Source organism: Arctopsyche grandis, chromosome 8 (genome assembly GCF_051622035.1).
Source record: "Arctopsyche grandis isolate Sample6627 chromosome 8, ASM5162203v2, whole genome shotgun sequence".
NCBI classification, from domain to species: domain Eukaryota; kingdom Metazoa; phylum Arthropoda; class Insecta; order Trichoptera; family Hydropsychidae; genus Arctopsyche; species Arctopsyche grandis.
The window spans coordinates 11,304,490-11,322,979 of record NC_135362.1 but is presented as its reverse complement, the minus strand read 5'-3'; the positions used below and the strand labels follow the sequence as shown (position 1 = coordinate 11,322,979).

The window sequence follows — 18,490 nt, the reverse complement described above, 5'->3', positions numbered from 1 at the left end:
TATTATAACCATTAAGGATGGTAAAACGATAAATTACCTTGAATTCGAGTGTTCATATCTTGCAAAGTATAATCGAGCTCTAGGTCTGTAATACTTATCTATTATGATATACGTATGCTGTAAATATGTTAAATACAGAGAAATGTATAAATAAAAAATATTTTTTGTCTGATATGGACTTACATTGGTAAACGGACTACTAGTCATATGTGAACCAGTCACAGGACAACCGGTCACTCTAGATCGGTCACACGTGATCACCCGTCACACTAAAACTGGTCACGAGAAAACTGGTCACACCTTAAAACTGGTCACACCCAAAAATTCGACCAATTTTTAATTTTTGGGTGTGACCAGTTTTTTCGTGACCAATTTTTGGGTGTGACCAGTTTTCTCGTGACCGGTTTTAGTGTGTGACCAGTTTTAGTGTGACGGGTGATCACGTGTGACCGATCTAGAGCGACCGGTTGTCCTGTGACCGGTTCACATTTGACTAGTAATCACCGAACCCTTACATTATATAATCATTGGATGTAACATTACACGTTATGGCCAATTCTAAAAATCAACATGAAGATCTGTCAGTTGTTATCGTTATTTAATATTACGTTTTACTTTTGTTTCATTCCGACTGATAGTCGAAATAAATACGACAAGAAAAAAAAGGTAGTTTAAAATGACTCAAAAAATCTTAACTACTAAAGTTCTGAAACTTTTTACTTCGGAAACAGTTTCACGAGCATACTTGTCCAATTACGCTCAATATTCAACCAAAAATAGGTAAGACATTTTTGTCATTTCAATACACCTTCAAAATCCAAAATAAACTTATTCAGAAGGCAATTAAATCACATAGTATATTTTAATTATTTTTGCAAGCCTCGAATCAGAATTTGAAACTCACTAAACCATTTCACCAACATATGTCGCTTTTAGCCCTATCTTCAGCTCTCTGCCCCAATTGTTTAAACGTTTTACTTACTAATTGGATTTTTTATTTAATGGAAGATGTATATGTAAAGGTCCCAATATGATGTGGTCGTTATTGGAGGGGGAATAGTTGGCGTGGCGTCTGCTCGAGAGCTGGCTTTGAGGTATCCCAAGTTAAAGATAGCAGTCGTAGAAAAAGAAAAGAAATTGGCGTACCATCAAAGTGGGCACAATAGCGGCGTTATTCATGCTGGTATTTACTACAAACCCGGATCTCTCAAAGCCAAACTGTGCGTCGAAGGCTTAAACCTTACATACGACTATTTAAACGCAAAAGGAATCCCTTATAAAAAATGTGGCAAGCTCATCGTAGCCGTGGAAGAAAGAGAAATTCAACCTTTAGAGGATTTGTACAGGCGTGGTTTAGCAAACAACGTGCGCGACCTAGAAATGATAGATGAGGATGAAATTTATAAAAAAGAACCTCATTGTGAAGGCTTGCAAGCTTTGTGGTCGCCTCACACCGGAATAGTTGATTGGGCTTTTGTAACTGAGAATTATGCCAAAGATTTCAAGGAAAGCGGAGGTACCATATTCTGCGATTTTGAAGTGAAAAAATTTAAAGAGTCTCGAGACGATACAGATTATCCTGTAGTCGTATGTACAAGTGGCGATGAATCGATCAGAGCTAAATATGTTTTGGCATGTTGTGGCTTGCAATCTGATTTGGTAGCGAAATTGTCAGGATGTTCACCGAATCCAAAAATTATTCCATTCAGAGGAGAGTATCTTATACTAGCCCCTGCTAGAAGATATCTTGTTCGTGGGAATATATATCCAGTACCCGACCCTAGATTCCCATTCCTCGGTGTTCATTTCACTCCGAGAATGGATGGCTCTGTTTTATTGGGCCCTAATGCAGTCTTAAGTTTTCAACGTGAAGGCTACAAGTAATAACCAATGCGAAATTTAATTAGATAAAAATTATATACACCATTGCAATTGTGAAAAATTTTCAGATGGAGTGATATCAATTTGAAAGATTTAGCTGAAATTATAAGTTATCCAGGTTTTCGACAAATGGCAATGAGATATGCAAAATTTGGGTTTAAAGAAATGTTGAGGTCTTGGTTCATGCCACTGCAAGTAAATGAACTTGCGCGCTACATCCCAGAGCTGATCGATGCCGATGTTATGAGGGGTCCGAGCGGAGTAAGAGCTCAAGCGATGGAAGTTGACGGTACTAATATTGATATTTTTTTATTAATTATATAATAAGTCTGTTTTAACCATCATATGTTGGTAACAATTTATGTTTTTAATATGTGCAGGATCACTTATCGAGGATTTCGTATTTGATTGCCAGCAAACTAAAGGTCTTGTAGGGAGCCGAGTACTACATTGTCGTAATGCTCCATCTCCAGGTGCTACGTCATCCCTGGCTATTGCTAAAATGATAGCCGATAGAATGGCAACTGAATTTAATTTGTAAAGTTACATGCATTTTATACTGTGATAAAATTGTTTCGTTATGTGATATCAAACTTCAATAAATAAAAATTTTGTACTTGTTATCAAAATATTTTTATTATATTGCTTTAAATCGCTTAATAAATTTATATTCGTCTTCTAAATTTAAAATGTCTAATTGTAAAAGCTAAGAGGCAGATGTGAATATAAAAATCTACGTACTACGTTTTTAAAATGTTATTTGTCACAAAGATAAAACACGCAAAAAGCGATTTAAATAGTAATAGATAAAAATAGTACGAGGTGTGAATTGGATATTGTTTTACATGAAGCATTAATATGCTATATAAATATATAATATTCAATGGAAATATGTTTTATATCACAAATTTAAATTTAATCTAAAGCTTAAAAAAGGCTTAGTAAAAATAGTAAACTAAAAATATATGACATTGATAAGTTCTTTGGTTTATATGATGTCATACATTTTTCTACTGAAAGTATATGTAAATATTGTAAACACTTTAAGTAATTGTTATACTTGTATATTTTAAAATAATTTCTCTCCCCATAAAATCATAACACGCTGTCATGTGAAATCCCATGTTTGTAAGAATAACCACATACTCCGACGCTGCAAATAGCGAATAAACTGAAAAAATTAAGGGATTGGTTAAAATTGAATGTCTGAATTAAAAATTTTCAGTAAATGGCATAAAACATACTCATGGGTTCACAGTAAGTATTGTGTCTCGTGAAGAAATATCCCGCGGTCACAAAACACACCACATTAATCGTAAGCAGAGACCATTTCAATTTAAGAGAAAATCTTTCTAATTCAGTGGGTGAAGTACGCTTGTGCTTCTTGAGCAAAATACAAGATAACAGCATATATAATTCTGAAGCTCCCACGAATGTGATGAAACACGTCTTATGAACAGCTGCAACAATGCATAAATTAAGTAATATAAAATCTGAATTACTGTTACATAATGAATATAAGACAAATTACATACGATAATTATCAGTTGAGTCCCAAAAAGACAGACCAATTAAAGAAGTGACTTCTATAGCGTTCAGAATGCAAGCGAAGACAGCCAACAAGTGTACCTCCCTTTTCAAGCGAGACACATAATAAGTATAATACATGGACGTAGTGAAATAACGAGGTAAAGCGTGTAAAGCTATGGCAAACTTCCAGAAGAAGTTTTGCGGGTAATAGCTACCAATGGCAGCCGATACGGACGGTAAGAAATTGAAAACCCTACAATGGGTCGACGTGGAGCTCTCGAAGTCTTTCGTGATGGAGAGAACCACACACATGGTGAAAGCCAACAGTGGAAGACAAACCGTAGTGACGGCGAACTTGGTGAAAGAAATTCTAGTAAAGACATGTTTATCTTGGTCCGTGTAGAGCGGCAGGTACATCTTGTTTCGATTCAACTCCATTTCATTATATTTTCATTATCGATAGGTGGCTTTTTCAGTCGAAGTCACGACAGTGATATTTGTATTCATTTCTATCCGTTTGTTGTTTCAATGGTGTTTTAGATGGATATTTTCGAAATTCATCACGAGAACATGTCAACCGATTCGATTATCATTTGACAATCGCCCTCCGAGAAGGCGTCTTCGCTAGATGACTTATTTATTCTTTTTGACACCAACCTAGCCAACTGTCAAATGTACTTTATATTGCCAGTATTAAAAAATATGCATACAAATATTTTTATTTATTTTATACGGTTAGGTGATTACTAGTCAAATGTGAACCGGTCGCTCTAGATCGGTCACACGTGATCACCCGTCACACTAAAACTGGTCACACCCTAAAATTGGTCACAAAAAACTGGTCACACCCAAAAATTAAAAATTGGACGAATTTTTGTGTTACCAGTTTTTTCGTGACTAATTTTCGGGTGTGACCAGTCTTAGTGTGACGGGTGATCACGTGTGACCATAGATATATAATAAATAAATAAATAAATATATAATACACATAAATGGGCCCTGACGTGTGATTTTGGTCGGAGATCTTGTCTTCACTAACTGAGGGGTGCGGGGGGTTTAAGTAGCGGGGAAGTTGGGAAAAAAAAGGTTTTTTTTCCCTACGACGCAAAGGTACCTACCTACCTACTGAGAGCCAAAAGAGAGACCAGTATAAAGCGTGATCGTATAAACCGGTTCTTCGTATAAAGGTCTGTTCATACTTAACAGCACTGCACGGCTTCAGCACTGCACGACTCCGTTTCAAATATGTCATTTTATTACATTTCTATTCATATCTACCTACACGGCGCAGTCACATCACGTTTACAGCAATTTGGCCGAGTGTAAGGCAAAATCGGCTTACTTATACATTAGAGGCCATGACGATACGGCGCAATATTGCTTACGTCGTATTGTCGAGTACTTGCAATATGAATGCATACACGTGCATTCGTAGCTACGCGTCAGAATACAAGTCATCAAAAATGTTTCGACGTTTATCGAACGAAAAATTATGTATAATCGCGCTGTTGTTGAAAGAAGAAGCTCAAGAAGGCAATAAAAAAGCACGGAGGCGTTTTGATGTGCATCCCATGTTAAAAAATAGAAAAACCGAAGGAGAGTTTTGGACACTGTATAAGGAGCTTGTGGATGATGGACAAATTTTTTTTTAAATATTTGCGCCAAAACCATGTCGAAAACAGCGAAGCGGCAGACTCATGGCACGTAATTCGCGTGTATATTTCCACGATGGCCAAAAAAACGGATACGATACGTTGACGGATGTTGCTGTAAGGTATGAACAGGAAATGTCGGGTACTGCTGTAAGCCTGCCGTGGCGTAAACGTGACGGTTGGTATGAATATACCCATACAAAATGTACCAAAGAGTACTTTTCGTACGGCTGGATACCTGCTGAAGTCGGTACGTGCTGACTAGGTATGAACAGACCTTAAAGCGTGAGGGCGGATCTAGTGTATTATACATCAATGCGTGTGACCGATCTAGAGCGACCGGTTCACATTTGACTAGTAATCACCGAACCATTTCGTTAGGCCGGGATACGGTCCACATACCTTCCCTGCCTTACACTGGGCATTCGAGTTCTAGTTAGTACAATATTTCGCGTGGATTGATGGAGTTTTTGGGTGCCAGATGTTCCGCGATCGAGATTTTAGTGACGTGCGCGAGATCGCTTTTTGCGGAATAATCATCGAACCCATTCCGATATATTCTAGCAATCAATAGTCAAGAGTCGGCCCGCACAAACCCAGCCTTGCAAGATTGTATAACGCAAAGCCGTCACGTTGTCGACAGTGGGGATTGAGGAGTGAGCAGAGAGCCGTCGTACTCTCGAAGGTTCGTTCACGTAGGTTGTAGACTGGGTCGGCCAAAGTGACAGAGCACTCGCGAGGGGTGTGATGTTGGTGAAGAGGCCGGGTGAGAACCGAGACGCGAACGCGAAACAAAACCAGAGCCGCGGCGCCATCTCGAAAGCGTTTCACTCGTTGGGTCGGGTGGGCCGTTGGTTCCTTGTGGGCGAATTGGCCCTTTTCTCCGGCGGATTCTTCGGCTGGCACTATCTCAACATCAGCCAGGGTCAGTTCCCCCACACCCACCCCCACCCACTCTTCGTCTCGCTCCTAACCTATACCTACACTCCACTGTCACTTCACCCCCTATGACTCATCACTTGTCGGCTTGCGACTCTTTATTTCATCGTCGATACGCGATCATGCCAAAATGCGCCCTGTGCCGATACGATTTAAGACTCATATTTGCCTGCACGTTGCGTTACCTGGATACCGATTATGCGTGCGTCATACATACGTTTCCCAAATCGAACGTTTAAATTTTATCAAAGTGTATTTCGTCTGCAATGTTACGTCACAAATTGAGGCTAACAAACGTCTGATACGAGTTGTAGTATCTGTCTGGTATTATTGCAAAAATTTAAAAGTAATCTTTGGAGATCTACATCTATATAGGCTAATCATGTATAGGAATCTTCTGTTTTTACTTTTTCTATGTACGTAGTAACAATAGATGAAGTTTTATGATCATGCGAAAATTTGAACTCGAGATTTTGATTGATTCGAACTCAGAATCGATTACTGATCACGTTTTCATGATCTAGAAAAAATGTGTGTGTGTGTGTATTTTGGGGATTTTTTTGTATGTATCGACAATCGTTTTTTTAGTAAACGTTTGTCCTGTTCTTGAACAAAAATTGCACAATGATATAATCCTAATGAATTATGAACTAAAATTATCAAAGAAACCTTTAACTGCAACGTTCATTGACTGTAATTTAACGTGAATTGTTTTCTTCAACAAAATCATTAGCTTTGAATATAAGTTTTAATATTAAAAGAGCAGTTTCATTCACTCAACCCTTTGAATGCTTACTAACGCCAATCGGCGTTTTGCCAACAAGTCCATGGGCCTGAAAAACGCTGAGCATGTACAAAGTAAACAATAATACTATCCGCTAAGCCTTTCCAGGTAGTATTGAAAAAAAAATGCATTGAACGTTCATTTGTTAACGTTTATAAAGACTAGTTTACACCGGAATAGCATAATTTCCCAATGGAAATCCCTAACTGCTCAGTATTTTAGACTGTCGCTTGGAATTTATATTGTGAGCATTACATTTTAACAACAACGAAGAAGATGGAACTAGTTTTGGAAAAATATATTCATTAATAGACTTCTTTTGTTTATTTTATATTGTTGCAAGACATATAAGAGAGTCTAAACACACCTTTACAAAACTCGAAATAGAGTAGTGATCTAGAGTTTGTTTGCATTAGCTACAATTTTTATAGGATTTCTAAATAATTCTAGTTGGAAATTTTCAGCGTTGTGGGCTTTCAATCGAAAAGACATCAGCATTTTAAAGGGTTATACAAAACTATCGATTAAAAAAATCTGAAATTCTTTCAATGCACGGATAATTCTTTATATATAAAAGTTTAATCAATATGTATGGATGTTCCTTTGATAAAAAAAACGCGTTCTTTATTTGTACTTGTTTCCGTAAAATTGTCTTACATTTTCAGCTCTTATATCCTCTACATTGGTCCCTAAAAAAACCTTATTTGTAACTATGGTGTAATTGTATTTTTCTTTGTATAAACAAATACAAATAATACTAACTTTTGCAATACAATCTAATATGACTTTTGAATTATGAATACTTGGCCTGACTTATAAATAAAAATTAAATCTTTTAAATGATGCAATTACATATGTAACTATAATGAACTCTTTTTTTTTTGTTTCAGAAGTTAGATATAGTGCATACAAAGACTTCAATTTTTTACTTGAAATATATTACAACGTCGGAGAACTTCTCGGAAAAGACACTTCAATTCGGGAAAACGATATAAGTACTTGGAAGCGTGAAGGCAAAATATAAATACATAAATGAGTAAATTTTCGAAATCAGTATTTTGGGCTGCAAGTTGCATCGGTGGAGGATTTCTTCTATTCCTAGCTTGTAATTCGAACGAACAAAAGTTGATTGAGGTATCTTTTAGTTGATGTTGGAACTTTGCATTTGAAGTATCTTATAGTTTTATATTTTATTTGATGTTTTTGTGTCAAATTTCAGGAAATCAAACAAAGCCAGAATTTAAGGAATAGACCAAAATATATTCCAAAAGTGAAAACCGATCAGTAGGAAATATACATTCATTAGTACTAAAATGGACGACAAGGATACCATAGTAGACCGCTTATATAAACGAAACGCCAAAAGAATTGAACTATTGGAGAAGCAACGCAAATTAAAAGAAGAAATTAACGTATCAAACGAACAACTTGATTATTTTAATGGAATATTTAAAGAGAAATCCGACACTATTGAAATGGCTCTCAACAAAGTCGAGTCTTTAGAGGAAGCTTTAATGTTGTCACATTTCGAAAACATCAAGAAGGAACTGTACGATCTTCAAAATTTCGTTGCTACTTCTAGTTTTTTCCTTAAAGATTACAGTATTAGAAAATCTCAGGCTGTAATACAAAATTTGCAAACGAGAAGTATTGAATTAGAGAAAACCTACCTTCCAAAGAAAAAATTTGGGTTTAGAAACAAATCTACGTTGAAGAAGCATGATGATATTTTAAAAGATAGCTCCGCCGACATTGTGGATAATAATATTAAAGCTGCAAATAAAATAAAATGGGATACTTTCTCCTGCGGCTTTACAAATCGTAAAAATGAAAAGTTAATCCTTGACAGTGAAAATGTGAGCGGCAAGGACGTACATTTGAGTCGAATCGACAACTGTGTTGTAATCATCAAAGGAAGTCCAGCTACAATGCATTTAGATAATGTTCTTAATTCGACTATACTGTGTGGTCCTGTGAGCACGTCTGTATTTATGGATAACTGTAACACTTGCAAAATGGCTCTGGCTTGTCAACAGCTGCGATGCCATTCGTCCATCGATTGCAACATATACCTCCACGTTACTAGTAAAGCAATTATTGAAGATTCCCACGGCATTCAGGTGGCACCCTACAATTTGAAATATGAAGGGATGAATGAAGATTATGTAACTTCGTCGTTAGATTTGAACAAAAATAATTGGGATTCACTAGATGACTTCAACTGGCTGGCCGCTGATGTCCGTTCACCCAATTGGAGAGTTTTAGATGAAAGTTTGAGAATATCTAACTGGAGCGCTTACGTTTGACAGTCACGCGAGTAATTTATATGCATTTTTATCACGATTGATAACAATTTTTGCTAATTCAGTTGAGAGTTTTTTAACTTGGTATTTATAATGTAGATATTTATATCAATGCTAATATGTATATTTTTTAAAATACAATTAAAATATGTAAAAAAAACATGCCTGCTTTGTAAAATAATAACTCTTAACAAACTAATTATTTTTCAAGTTAGTATGAAGATATTGTATTCACATTAATGGAAATAAAATTGATTTTTTAAATCATATAACTTAAATTTTATTGTTTCATTCACTTCCTAAATATATTGGAATTAGATTTATACGATGACAGATACAAATAGCAGTGGTAGCCGATAAAAAACTTTATTTTGGGTTTGTATTACACTACTTTGACTCCACAAATGTAACAAAACAGTTGAAAAGCATAAAAACCAAGCAGCGAATAGTTTTAGTAACAATGTAAAACTTTATATTGAGATTTTCGGTTATGGAGATTGACATCAACCCTTTTAATCCCAAGCTATCTCGCGAGGTACATTTGAATAATCCTTATTTTTCGGAAAAAAGGTTTATTTTTTTACAAACCTCTTACTTTCACTTACGATTACTATTAAGGAAATTTTTTTATTATTTATTCCAGCTAATACTCAATTCCCGATGTTGATTGTTTTTGTGATGTCATCTCCATGATGTATAGTGTAATAAGTAATATTTATATCTAGATTTTACATTCCAAATTGACCCTTATTCATTTCAAATTAATGAAAAGGGGTCAATTTGAAATGAAAAACCTGTATATTGGATGTAAAGCAAATAAATAAAAATAAAAATGAATGAATACAAAAATTTTGTTACTAAAATAATAATCTTTGAGTTTGAATATTGAACGACTTTTGTAGTAACACTAGATTATTTGTAAATATAAAGTACAAAGAAGGTCAAAAATTCCAAAAATAAACTTTCTTAAGACATAGCTTTAAATTTAACAATTTTCGCCGATAGTAAAAAAAAAAAATAGCGTCAAAATGTATTCGAAAACAGGGACTGATAAATCGGCCTCTGAGATTCTTCGCATAATTCCATTAAAAGGGTTAAGATTTACGGGTGTTTATATATAATACTTTCAGTGTCGGTGTGTTTTAACAGTCAGATTGTTTAAAATTAAGGTATTGTTAACTTTTATTTTAATTAGAGAATTTTTTATCTACAGATTTTCAGTTTAAATCGTTAGATAATTGTAAAATAGATTGGTAAATGAATAAACAAAATTGCTATTTGTTATTCAATATCATAGGAAAGATATGGAATGAACGTGTCATATTGATAACTATGAATAGCTATTCTAACCATGCAATAAAAATTCCGTATGTAAAATATGAACTGAACTATTTATATTTCCTTAGAAAATGTACAGACACTTTGTAAATTATAATTATTTTATACAAAAATCCAGCATAAAAATATTTTGTTCCATTCTCCATTTTGTACCGATTAAAAGCAACGCGCACGATGTTAAGATCTTCCAGGGTGATGTTTTGGTGTCTTCCAATGGTCACCATCACTTCTTGTTTGAAGATTGGTTTACTTCTTTAGAGACTGACAACCGTCTGGTCGGACAAACATTACTAATATCAGTATTATTGTTTCAATATTATGCATAAATATTAAAAAAAATTAAAAAAATATTGTGTTGAAAGGAAATGTAATAGTAAAACGACTTTTAATTATAAATACTTGTGTTTTTAAATTTAAAAAAATTTTACATCAGTATGAATGTAAAAAATTAATTTGTAACTTACGGACAAATTTTGTTATTTATTACTTACATTATGAAATTTAATATGTTACAGTACCAAAGTAATTTTCATATATGTTAACATTCCAGTTATGGATGGATAGTTTTTAACAAAAAAGTGGAATTCTATTATAACAATCATGTTAACCATGCATTAAATATAAAATATAATTTATTCCTAACTATATAATACGAAATAAAACTAAATCATGCGTGATATACATATATAAAACATGATTAATTGTGAATACCTTGTTTTAATTATTGATTATAAAGTCAACTTCAGTCCACAGACAAGCATTTATAAAAACTATCTCTGTTATATATTTTTACTTCTATCAAAGCAAACCACTGGACTCGAATGAAATCCATAGATTTACCAATATTTTGATTAAATTAATGAAGGCGCACTCGGTTAATCTTTCTCACAAAACGTACAAATGTCTACTCAACTATAAAAATGTAAATCGAGGCCACAATATCGAATTGATAGTTCTAGTATATTTACTGGGTCGTGTGAACTGGAAATATCATATTTTGTACACAATACAATATTTCGCGACAATTACAACTACTTAAATATATTTTGCATACACCATATCATCACAATGTTAAAATTGTCAAGTGAAATGATAACAACCGAATTATATATATATCGAGTATACACTTACAAAATGCTTGGAAAAATATTAGTCTCATTAATAGTCTTTCGTGAGTTTTCGTGTAATAAAAATCAAATCAATTCAACAATGACAAAAAAACGATCCTGACATTTATAAGGAACTTTCTCAAAACTCGTTAATTTAAGTAATATAATATAAATGAACATGATTATTAAATAAGATGTCAGTTCTTGAAATACAAATAAGCGATAGCTCCACATGTAAGAATGCCTAAAGTGATGGTCATAGGTATATAAAGAGACCTCTTCTTTTGTTGCCATTGTTCTGCCTTTTGTTGTTTTCTCTTCATTTCTTGCACACGCTCCTGCAAGTTTGCGGTCTTTTGGGCAGCTGCTTGGCGACGTCTCACTCCATCTGCGTCTTTTTCCGATATATTTGTTCTAAAATGATTTAATTTGTCAGATAAGTCAGACAAAATACACATCTATGTAAATTTGCAAGAAAATATACCAACTTTTTCGCTGTTTCTTCGTCAGAAACAGAATCGACTAAAAGATGTTTATCTTCAGAATCGTCAGGTTCTCCTTCGAGACTGGATACTTCATCTCTATAATACAATAACATGAACGAATGCATCAAAAATTAAATCAAAATTACATTCAAATTATAAAATATAATAAAAACAATCGTACATGTCGTCTTCTTCGCTGTCGGACGGTATGTCTGGTAAATCTTTTGTCGGTGGACATTCAATAGAATTGGTATCGATGCCGTTTGTGATATGTTCATTTGTATTCACTGTAGAGTTTTCAGTTGTCAATGTATCTGATGGTATGTTTTCCGTTGAATTGCAATTGGTTTTGAGACTTGCTGCTCGACGTGGTGGTATCGGTGGTGGATCACTAGAATCGTCCTTGTTATCATTCTCTATCACATCGTCCATTGCATCTGATTTTTCGCACTAAAATGGAATTAAATGTGTTTAAAGACGAGTGTGTCTGTGTACAAACGCGCATATACAAAGGAAACAATGATCTGAGCTTGCTTTGGGAGAGTAAAATTGAATTGAGCATGTATCAAGAGAATTGGTTAAATCATTCAATGAAGTATATGTTAGTGTTCATAACAAAAGTTAATTAAATCATCGGATACATATCTGTTCGGTCTCCGGATGAGATTGAAACGGGACAAACGACAGTGAATAATAATACGCATCCTCATTCGTTCACATATAATAATTAAAATGTACTTCATTTGTCATTCAAAATTATATACATATGTACATATACTTTTGTTGGTGTTCCGACAAAAGCGCATACGGCGAAAGCACGCCGAAAAAAAAGAGGCAAAAGCTCGCAGACGATGCTCCGTCATGCATTTTAACATATCATGAAGAAAATGATTGTTGGAATGTAACTAGAATCTCAAAGGCGCGAGAATTATAAACTGAATATTTTATCAGCGCGCTTTTATCGTGTGCGCAACTTTACAATGTAATTTTTTGCCTGTTGTAAGTACTGATAATTTTTTTACAGCAGGATTTGCTAAGCATATTAATATAATACCTACTTATCAACTCAGCAAGCAGTGTATTTTTGTTTATTGATCAATTATCTTTAATATGATATGGTTACAAGTATCCACTATTCAAAATTTTACTGCGATATTAAAATATTAGAATATGCCATAGTAATGTGAAATTTGATACACTTTGAATAAAGTGAAAAGAAAAATAAATAACCAAAATTGTTTAATCTGCATATATGTATATATATATATATATATATATATATATATATATATATATATATATATATATATATATATATATATATATATTATAAAAATAGTATACAGAGCAATGCAAATAAGAAATAATAATAAATTAAAATTTGTAGTTTGATAATTAAAAAAAAACGATTTGAATAAAATGTAAGGGTTTAATGTTATTGAATTTAAAATGTGTTAAAATAGGATAAAAGCATCATTCATCAGAGGTAAAAACATCAATTCTGAAAAATGGGGACAAAAGCCTACAGCAGTACACATTTACAGATTATATTTGTTGGAATTACAACAAAAAACACAAAAGCGGGATAAATTATCAATATATACATAATATGTACCTTAATTTTGAAACAAATTTTTCAAAAAATTTACTACACTAATTTTCAATTCGGCAACCTTATTCCAGGTTTCATTTTGAAAACTATAAATATATCCTGGACGAATGAAAATCTGAATAAAAAAAAAATTTATCTTCCGAAATATAAAGTGGAATTAAAGACTACATCGAAACAACATAAAATCCAATATCCTTACCTCACTATCGTCGATTTGTTTAGCCCCCTTTATTATAGCTTGATAAGAGAACCGTAATTGATCTGGGGTTTGTATTAATCCCATACGATATTTCCGCATTTCTAGTAATACCTCACGCACGTTAACACTCTCGGCTCCATATTTATCAATCTAAAAAAGAACAATGATAAAAATGCATAAAATGTTAATTAAATCATCATCTTCTTCGTCAATGGCAAAGGAACAATTGATTTTATTCATATGTATACATATAAGAAGTAAAATAACCATAACGAGACAGCTATCCACTAGGCAAAAGGTACCAGATCGTCCAACACCTGCGCTACAATGAACAATCGGCGGACCAACTGACGAATCCATTGCACCAGAAGCTCTCACTTTATAAAGAAATTCCAAGAAAGCCATTGGAGAACTTGGAACTCCAAAATCAGGCCAGGTCGTGTAATGAAACTGAATAACTTCTCGAGAGGTATTTGTTTCTGTGTCAGTTACTCTGAATGGAAAAAATCAAACGATCGGTCATATATTATTAAAATAAAACGTTATACGATCATGAAAAAAAATCCAAGTAGATGAAGAGCATACCTAATTACCCTGGTTGAATAGTATGTGTGACTGTTTTCGGTTAATAGTTCGACGGTAAGCCCACATTGAGGTAATTTCATACAATATTCAGTGCCAATATGATCGGGCCAATACAGGCTGCATTTGATTTTATCATTTTCTATACGTTTATTTAGCATAATTATCGCTCTAGAATCACATTCCCATACCATACGCCAGAAATCAGGGGTCGAAGCAACTGTCGGGCCTTGCGTTAGTATGTACTGTTTGTTTGCCTTGTCGATCTAAAATTTTACAATTTAACACATTACAAACAAAACACATGTCACAAACAAATGTTGTATTAAATTTTAGTACGACGGAAAAGGAACTTTATTTTACAATCATTCCTATTCTTAGAACGAAATTACATATTTGTATTGCATAAATTTTACTGGTCGAGTAATATGAATAAGACATTTCCCATTATCCTTTTTAGTGGTAAATTTATCGAGTTATCAGAATTTCACGCTTTGTTTATTGCGTCAATTTGCATGTTAATTATTTTATGTGTTTTATGTTAAATTTCCTTGTATAAAATAAGCATCACACAATATTCTATTTTATTTAGTTCAGCAATAGGCAGACTTTGGATTTCAATTCCTACTGGTCAACTGTTGTGGAACAGTGGTACAGTGATTTGTATTTAATAAGTTAATATGATACAGTTTATATAAGAAAATAACGATACATGGCTTATAAAGAGAAATATAAATATTGTTTCATACATAAGATATGCTATTTTTATTATTACAAGCCTCTTCTATATTTGCTTTCGCTCGTTCGTTGAAAACATTTGGATTTGATATCCTACATTCTTCCAATCGTTTTGACTTTGGTCAACAATATATATTCAAATCAAATCCGCCAATACGATTTATTTGCCTTTCCGCCACCCTCTCACTTTGTCAGATTTTAATTGTATAAACGCCTATAACTTTTTCTCTTTCACACTATATTATATAACCTAATCTGTTCATTTAAGATCATTTTATTTTAGAAATATTTTCAGAGCGTTCGATGCGGACAAGTATTAAGAAATAATTCGTGAATACGCGAAATAGCCGACCAGTAAGAATGGCGTATTTTTCCTCCCATTGTCAAGCTAAGCGAAACGGAGTATGATGTCAACCGATGACTAGAAACTAGGAAAAATCAAGAAAAAATTCAATCATATAAATACAATAGAATAGATCATCAACTCAAATACTAACTTTGACAAGGTTGGCATTTATGTAACTATGGACTCCTTTTTTTATTATGACTCTACTGTGGTCGTACGGACATATATCCATATATCTGTTGTAAATGGCATTCTCCGGCCTCTTCGCCTCGACGAAAGTATAATCATATTTGCTACACGTCTCTCGTATTTTCTGAAAACGATACAAAGCGCACATTAAACATCGCAAAACACACCTACAGCAGAAATAAATGCAATTGTTCAAATAATACAATTGGTACAACTGAACATTGAGAGCATATTTATTGTGACAATGAAAGGCGAGGGTGGGGAGGGGGAGTGGGGGGTGAGTACGAATGTGTCATTCATTTCATGATTCAAATGCAAATGTCGGACGAGTGTGGTCGAGCTGACCTCGAACTCCTTGGGCCAGCCGTTCCGTTGCGCTATCTCTTGGTACTCCAGCTCGATGGTAGCCGCCATGGTGGTTGGTGGTTGATGGTAGATGGTAGACGATCGGTGTTGGACGTTTGGTAATCAGTGGTGGTGGTGGTGGTGGTGGTGGTGGCAGTACTCGTGTCAGAGGAGCGAGGAGCGCCGAGTAGACGGGCGAGCGCCCTCACTGACAGTGACACTCGCGAATGTGGCCGAGGCGCTCCTTCCCGTGAAGTTTGAAGGGCCCCAACTACTCACCCCACTCCACTCCACACCACTTCACTTCACTCCGATCCTCAGATCTGCCGATGAGACGTCACGACGCGTCGCCAATCGCAAACGCGAACTCGAACGCGAACGCGAACGCGATCGCCGGCAACACCCCCGCACTCGCACCCGCACTCTGTGATAGTATCGCGAGCACAGGGATTCGCGAACGCGCTTCGTTTACGTTCATTTTTCCTCGTTTTCTCACAATCGTCATGGGGCGTAATTCGCCGACGAATACAATATGATTCCACATGAGGGGTCTACTTCACGGGCCTGAAAGTGAAACGCCCGAAAACCCAAATATCGGAAGGCAAAGATCGAAAATTGAAAGATCTTAAAGGTCTGTTCAGCACGTACCTAGTCAGCACGTACCGACTTCAGCAGGTATCCGGCCGTTCTTTGGTACATTTTGTATGGGTATATTCATACCAACCGTCACGTTTACGCCACGACAGGCTTACAGCAGTACCCGACATTTCCTGTTCATACCTTACAGCAACATCCGTCAACGTATCGTATCCGTTTTTTTGGCCATCGTGGAAATATACACGCGAATTACGTGCCATGAGTCTGCCGCTTTGCTGTTTTGAACCAATTATCGATAGTGACTGTTTAAATTTATCGGCGCAAATATTTAAAAAAAAATTAAATTTTTTACGGAAATATTTAAAAAAATTTTGTTAATCATTCACAAGCTCCTTATACAGTGTCCAAAACTCTCCTTGGGTTTTTCTATTTTTACTTTATCTATGTACGTAGTAACAATAGATGAAGTTTTGTGATCATGCGAAAATTCGAACTCGAGATTTTGACTGATTCGAACTCAGAATCGATCACTGATCACGTTTTCGTGATCTAGAAAAAATGTGTGTGTGTGTGTGTGTGTATTTTGGGGATATTTTTAACACCGTTAGTCCTATCGAACTGAAACTTTTTTCGACCCCTTAAACATGTGTGTTTGTCACAAAAAAATTCAATTATAATTCTTGTAGCAATGTAATGAAAATAAAAAAATTCGGATGTGACCAACCCATGACTTTATCTATGTATTTGATGAATATAAGAAGGTTACAAAACAAAATTCGATATTGAACTGATGACTATGATAGCGATACAAATTGAGCGCAAATGTATGGAAACTTGCACAAAACAAAAGATCTACTTCCGGTTGTCAGATTTTGTTCAAATTTTTTTCATTACTAAAAATCATTATCAGTATTATACTCATTAAATATCAAGAAAATAAAAATAATTTTAAAGGTCAAAATAAAATAATGAAATATTGTTTTAAAAAAAAATACTACTTCCGGTTTACAAATTCTGACCAAAACCCTACCAGCTCTAAGTTAGTACATAAAGGATAGAAATATAAATTTTCAGCTTAACCCATTTGAACCCACGCGGTCAGTTATGAACTTACACGATGTATGCCAGCGCGGTCATTCACGGCATTTTACAATTTTGCGTCGTAAAATAAAGGGATCACTCAGGCCGGCCGTAAAACCTTTCGTTACGCTTGGTTAGATGTTGGTGATGAATTGTAAGAAAGTCACACGAAATGAAATCAGTTCCTTTTGGAGTTTTGAGGGAATAACATCGAGCGCTTTTCGACTTGCAGATATGTCGAAGAGAAAACATACGTAAGTTTTTTTATTTTTACATATTTTTTATTTATCTTTATGTTTCTAATACAGTAGGACTTATTGTATAATATGCATAAGAGAAATTGCGTTTATATATCTCATATTCCTGAAAAAAAAAATCAAAAGTCGACGGAGTCGTATATGACTCCTTGGGATAATGACACATATTTTTTTCCAGAGAATGCAATTTTACTACTGCAGAGATACGGGAAGAAATTGATAATTGGGACGTCTCAACTTCCGGATTCCACATACATACATATTACCACCCCTGGAAACTGATATTCGGTTAAAGAAAAAAGTAGGGTGGAAATCAATCAACCATTTAGTATAAATATGTATAATAAATATATGGGTGGGGTTGATCAAATGGATAACCATATTTCTAACTATAATATAAGTATTAGAGAGAAAAAATGGTACATGCCTATTCTGTTTTGGAACATCGATGTAGCTGTGAATAACGCTTGGATTCTAAGCAAAAGTTTTGGTTGTAAATTTGATAAATTAGGATTTATCAGACA

At 34.5% G+C, this 18,490-nt stretch overlaps 4 protein-coding genes across 7 annotated transcripts; 2 read left to right on the top strand and 2 right to left on the bottom strand.

Moving 5' to 3' along the window:
- The first annotated feature begins 419 nt into the window (after nt 1-419).
- Nucleotides 420-2,768, top strand: L2HGDH (L-2-hydroxyglutarate dehydrogenase). The gene is made up of 4 exons (XM_077436839.1): nt 420-780; nt 1,023-1,880; nt 1,950-2,170; nt 2,262-2,768. Exons 1-4 carry the CDS (start codon nt 677-679, stop codon nt 2,420-2,422), a joined length of 1,344 nt encoding a protein of 447 aa, XP_077292965.1. The 5' UTR covers nt 420-676; the 3' UTR covers nt 2,423-2,768.
- Nucleotides 2,397-4,106, bottom strand: LOC143915997 (post-GPI attachment to proteins factor 2-like). The gene is made up of 3 exons (XM_077436845.1): nt 3,417-4,106; nt 3,126-3,341; nt 2,397-3,052 (listed from the first exon to the last, which is right to left on the bottom strand). The coding sequence occupies exons 1-3, from the start codon at nt 3,847-3,849 to the stop codon at nt 2,925-2,927; spliced, it is 777 nt and encodes a 258-aa protein (XP_077292971.1). The 5' UTR covers nt 3,850-4,106; the 3' UTR covers nt 2,397-2,924.
- Nucleotides 4,107-5,500: 1,394 nt separating this feature from the next.
- On the top strand, nt 5,501-10,095 carry Tbcc (Tubulin-binding cofactor C). 3 transcript variants are annotated; one of them, XM_077436843.1, is made up of 3 exons: nt 5,501-5,748; nt 7,677-7,920; nt 8,006-10,089. In XM_077436843.1, exon 3 carries the CDS (start codon nt 8,100-8,102, stop codon nt 9,090-9,092), a length of 993 nt encoding a protein of 330 aa, XP_077292969.1. In that variant the 5' UTR covers nt 5,501-5,748; nt 7,677-7,920; nt 8,006-8,099; the 3' UTR covers nt 9,093-10,089. The 3 variants fall into 3 exon arrangements, with proteins under 3 accessions (XP_077292969.1, XP_077292967.1, XP_077292968.1); XM_077436841.1 differs by having other exon boundaries at nt 5,636-5,988; nt 8,006-10,095; XM_077436842.1 differs by having other exon boundaries at nt 5,696-5,829.
- Nucleotides 9,199-16,702, bottom strand: Ptp61F (Protein tyrosine phosphatase 61F). 2 transcript variants are annotated; one of them, XM_077436836.1, is made up of 9 exons: nt 16,033-16,702; nt 15,650-15,811; nt 14,418-14,680; nt 14,100-14,325; nt 13,833-13,982; nt 12,203-12,471; nt 12,025-12,117; nt 11,813-11,950; nt 9,199-10,699 (listed from the first exon to the last, which is right to left on the bottom strand). In XM_077436836.1, exons 1-9 carry the CDS (start codon nt 16,099-16,101, stop codon nt 10,651-10,653), a joined length of 1,419 nt encoding a protein of 472 aa, XP_077292962.1. In that variant the 5' UTR covers nt 16,102-16,702; the 3' UTR covers nt 9,199-10,650. The 2 variants fall into 2 exon arrangements, with proteins under 2 accessions (XP_077292962.1, XP_077292961.1); XM_077436835.1 differs by lacking the exon at nt 9,199-10,699 and having other exon boundaries at nt 11,346-11,950; nt 16,033-16,477.
- Between the last annotated feature and the right edge of the window lie 1,788 nt (nt 16,703-18,490).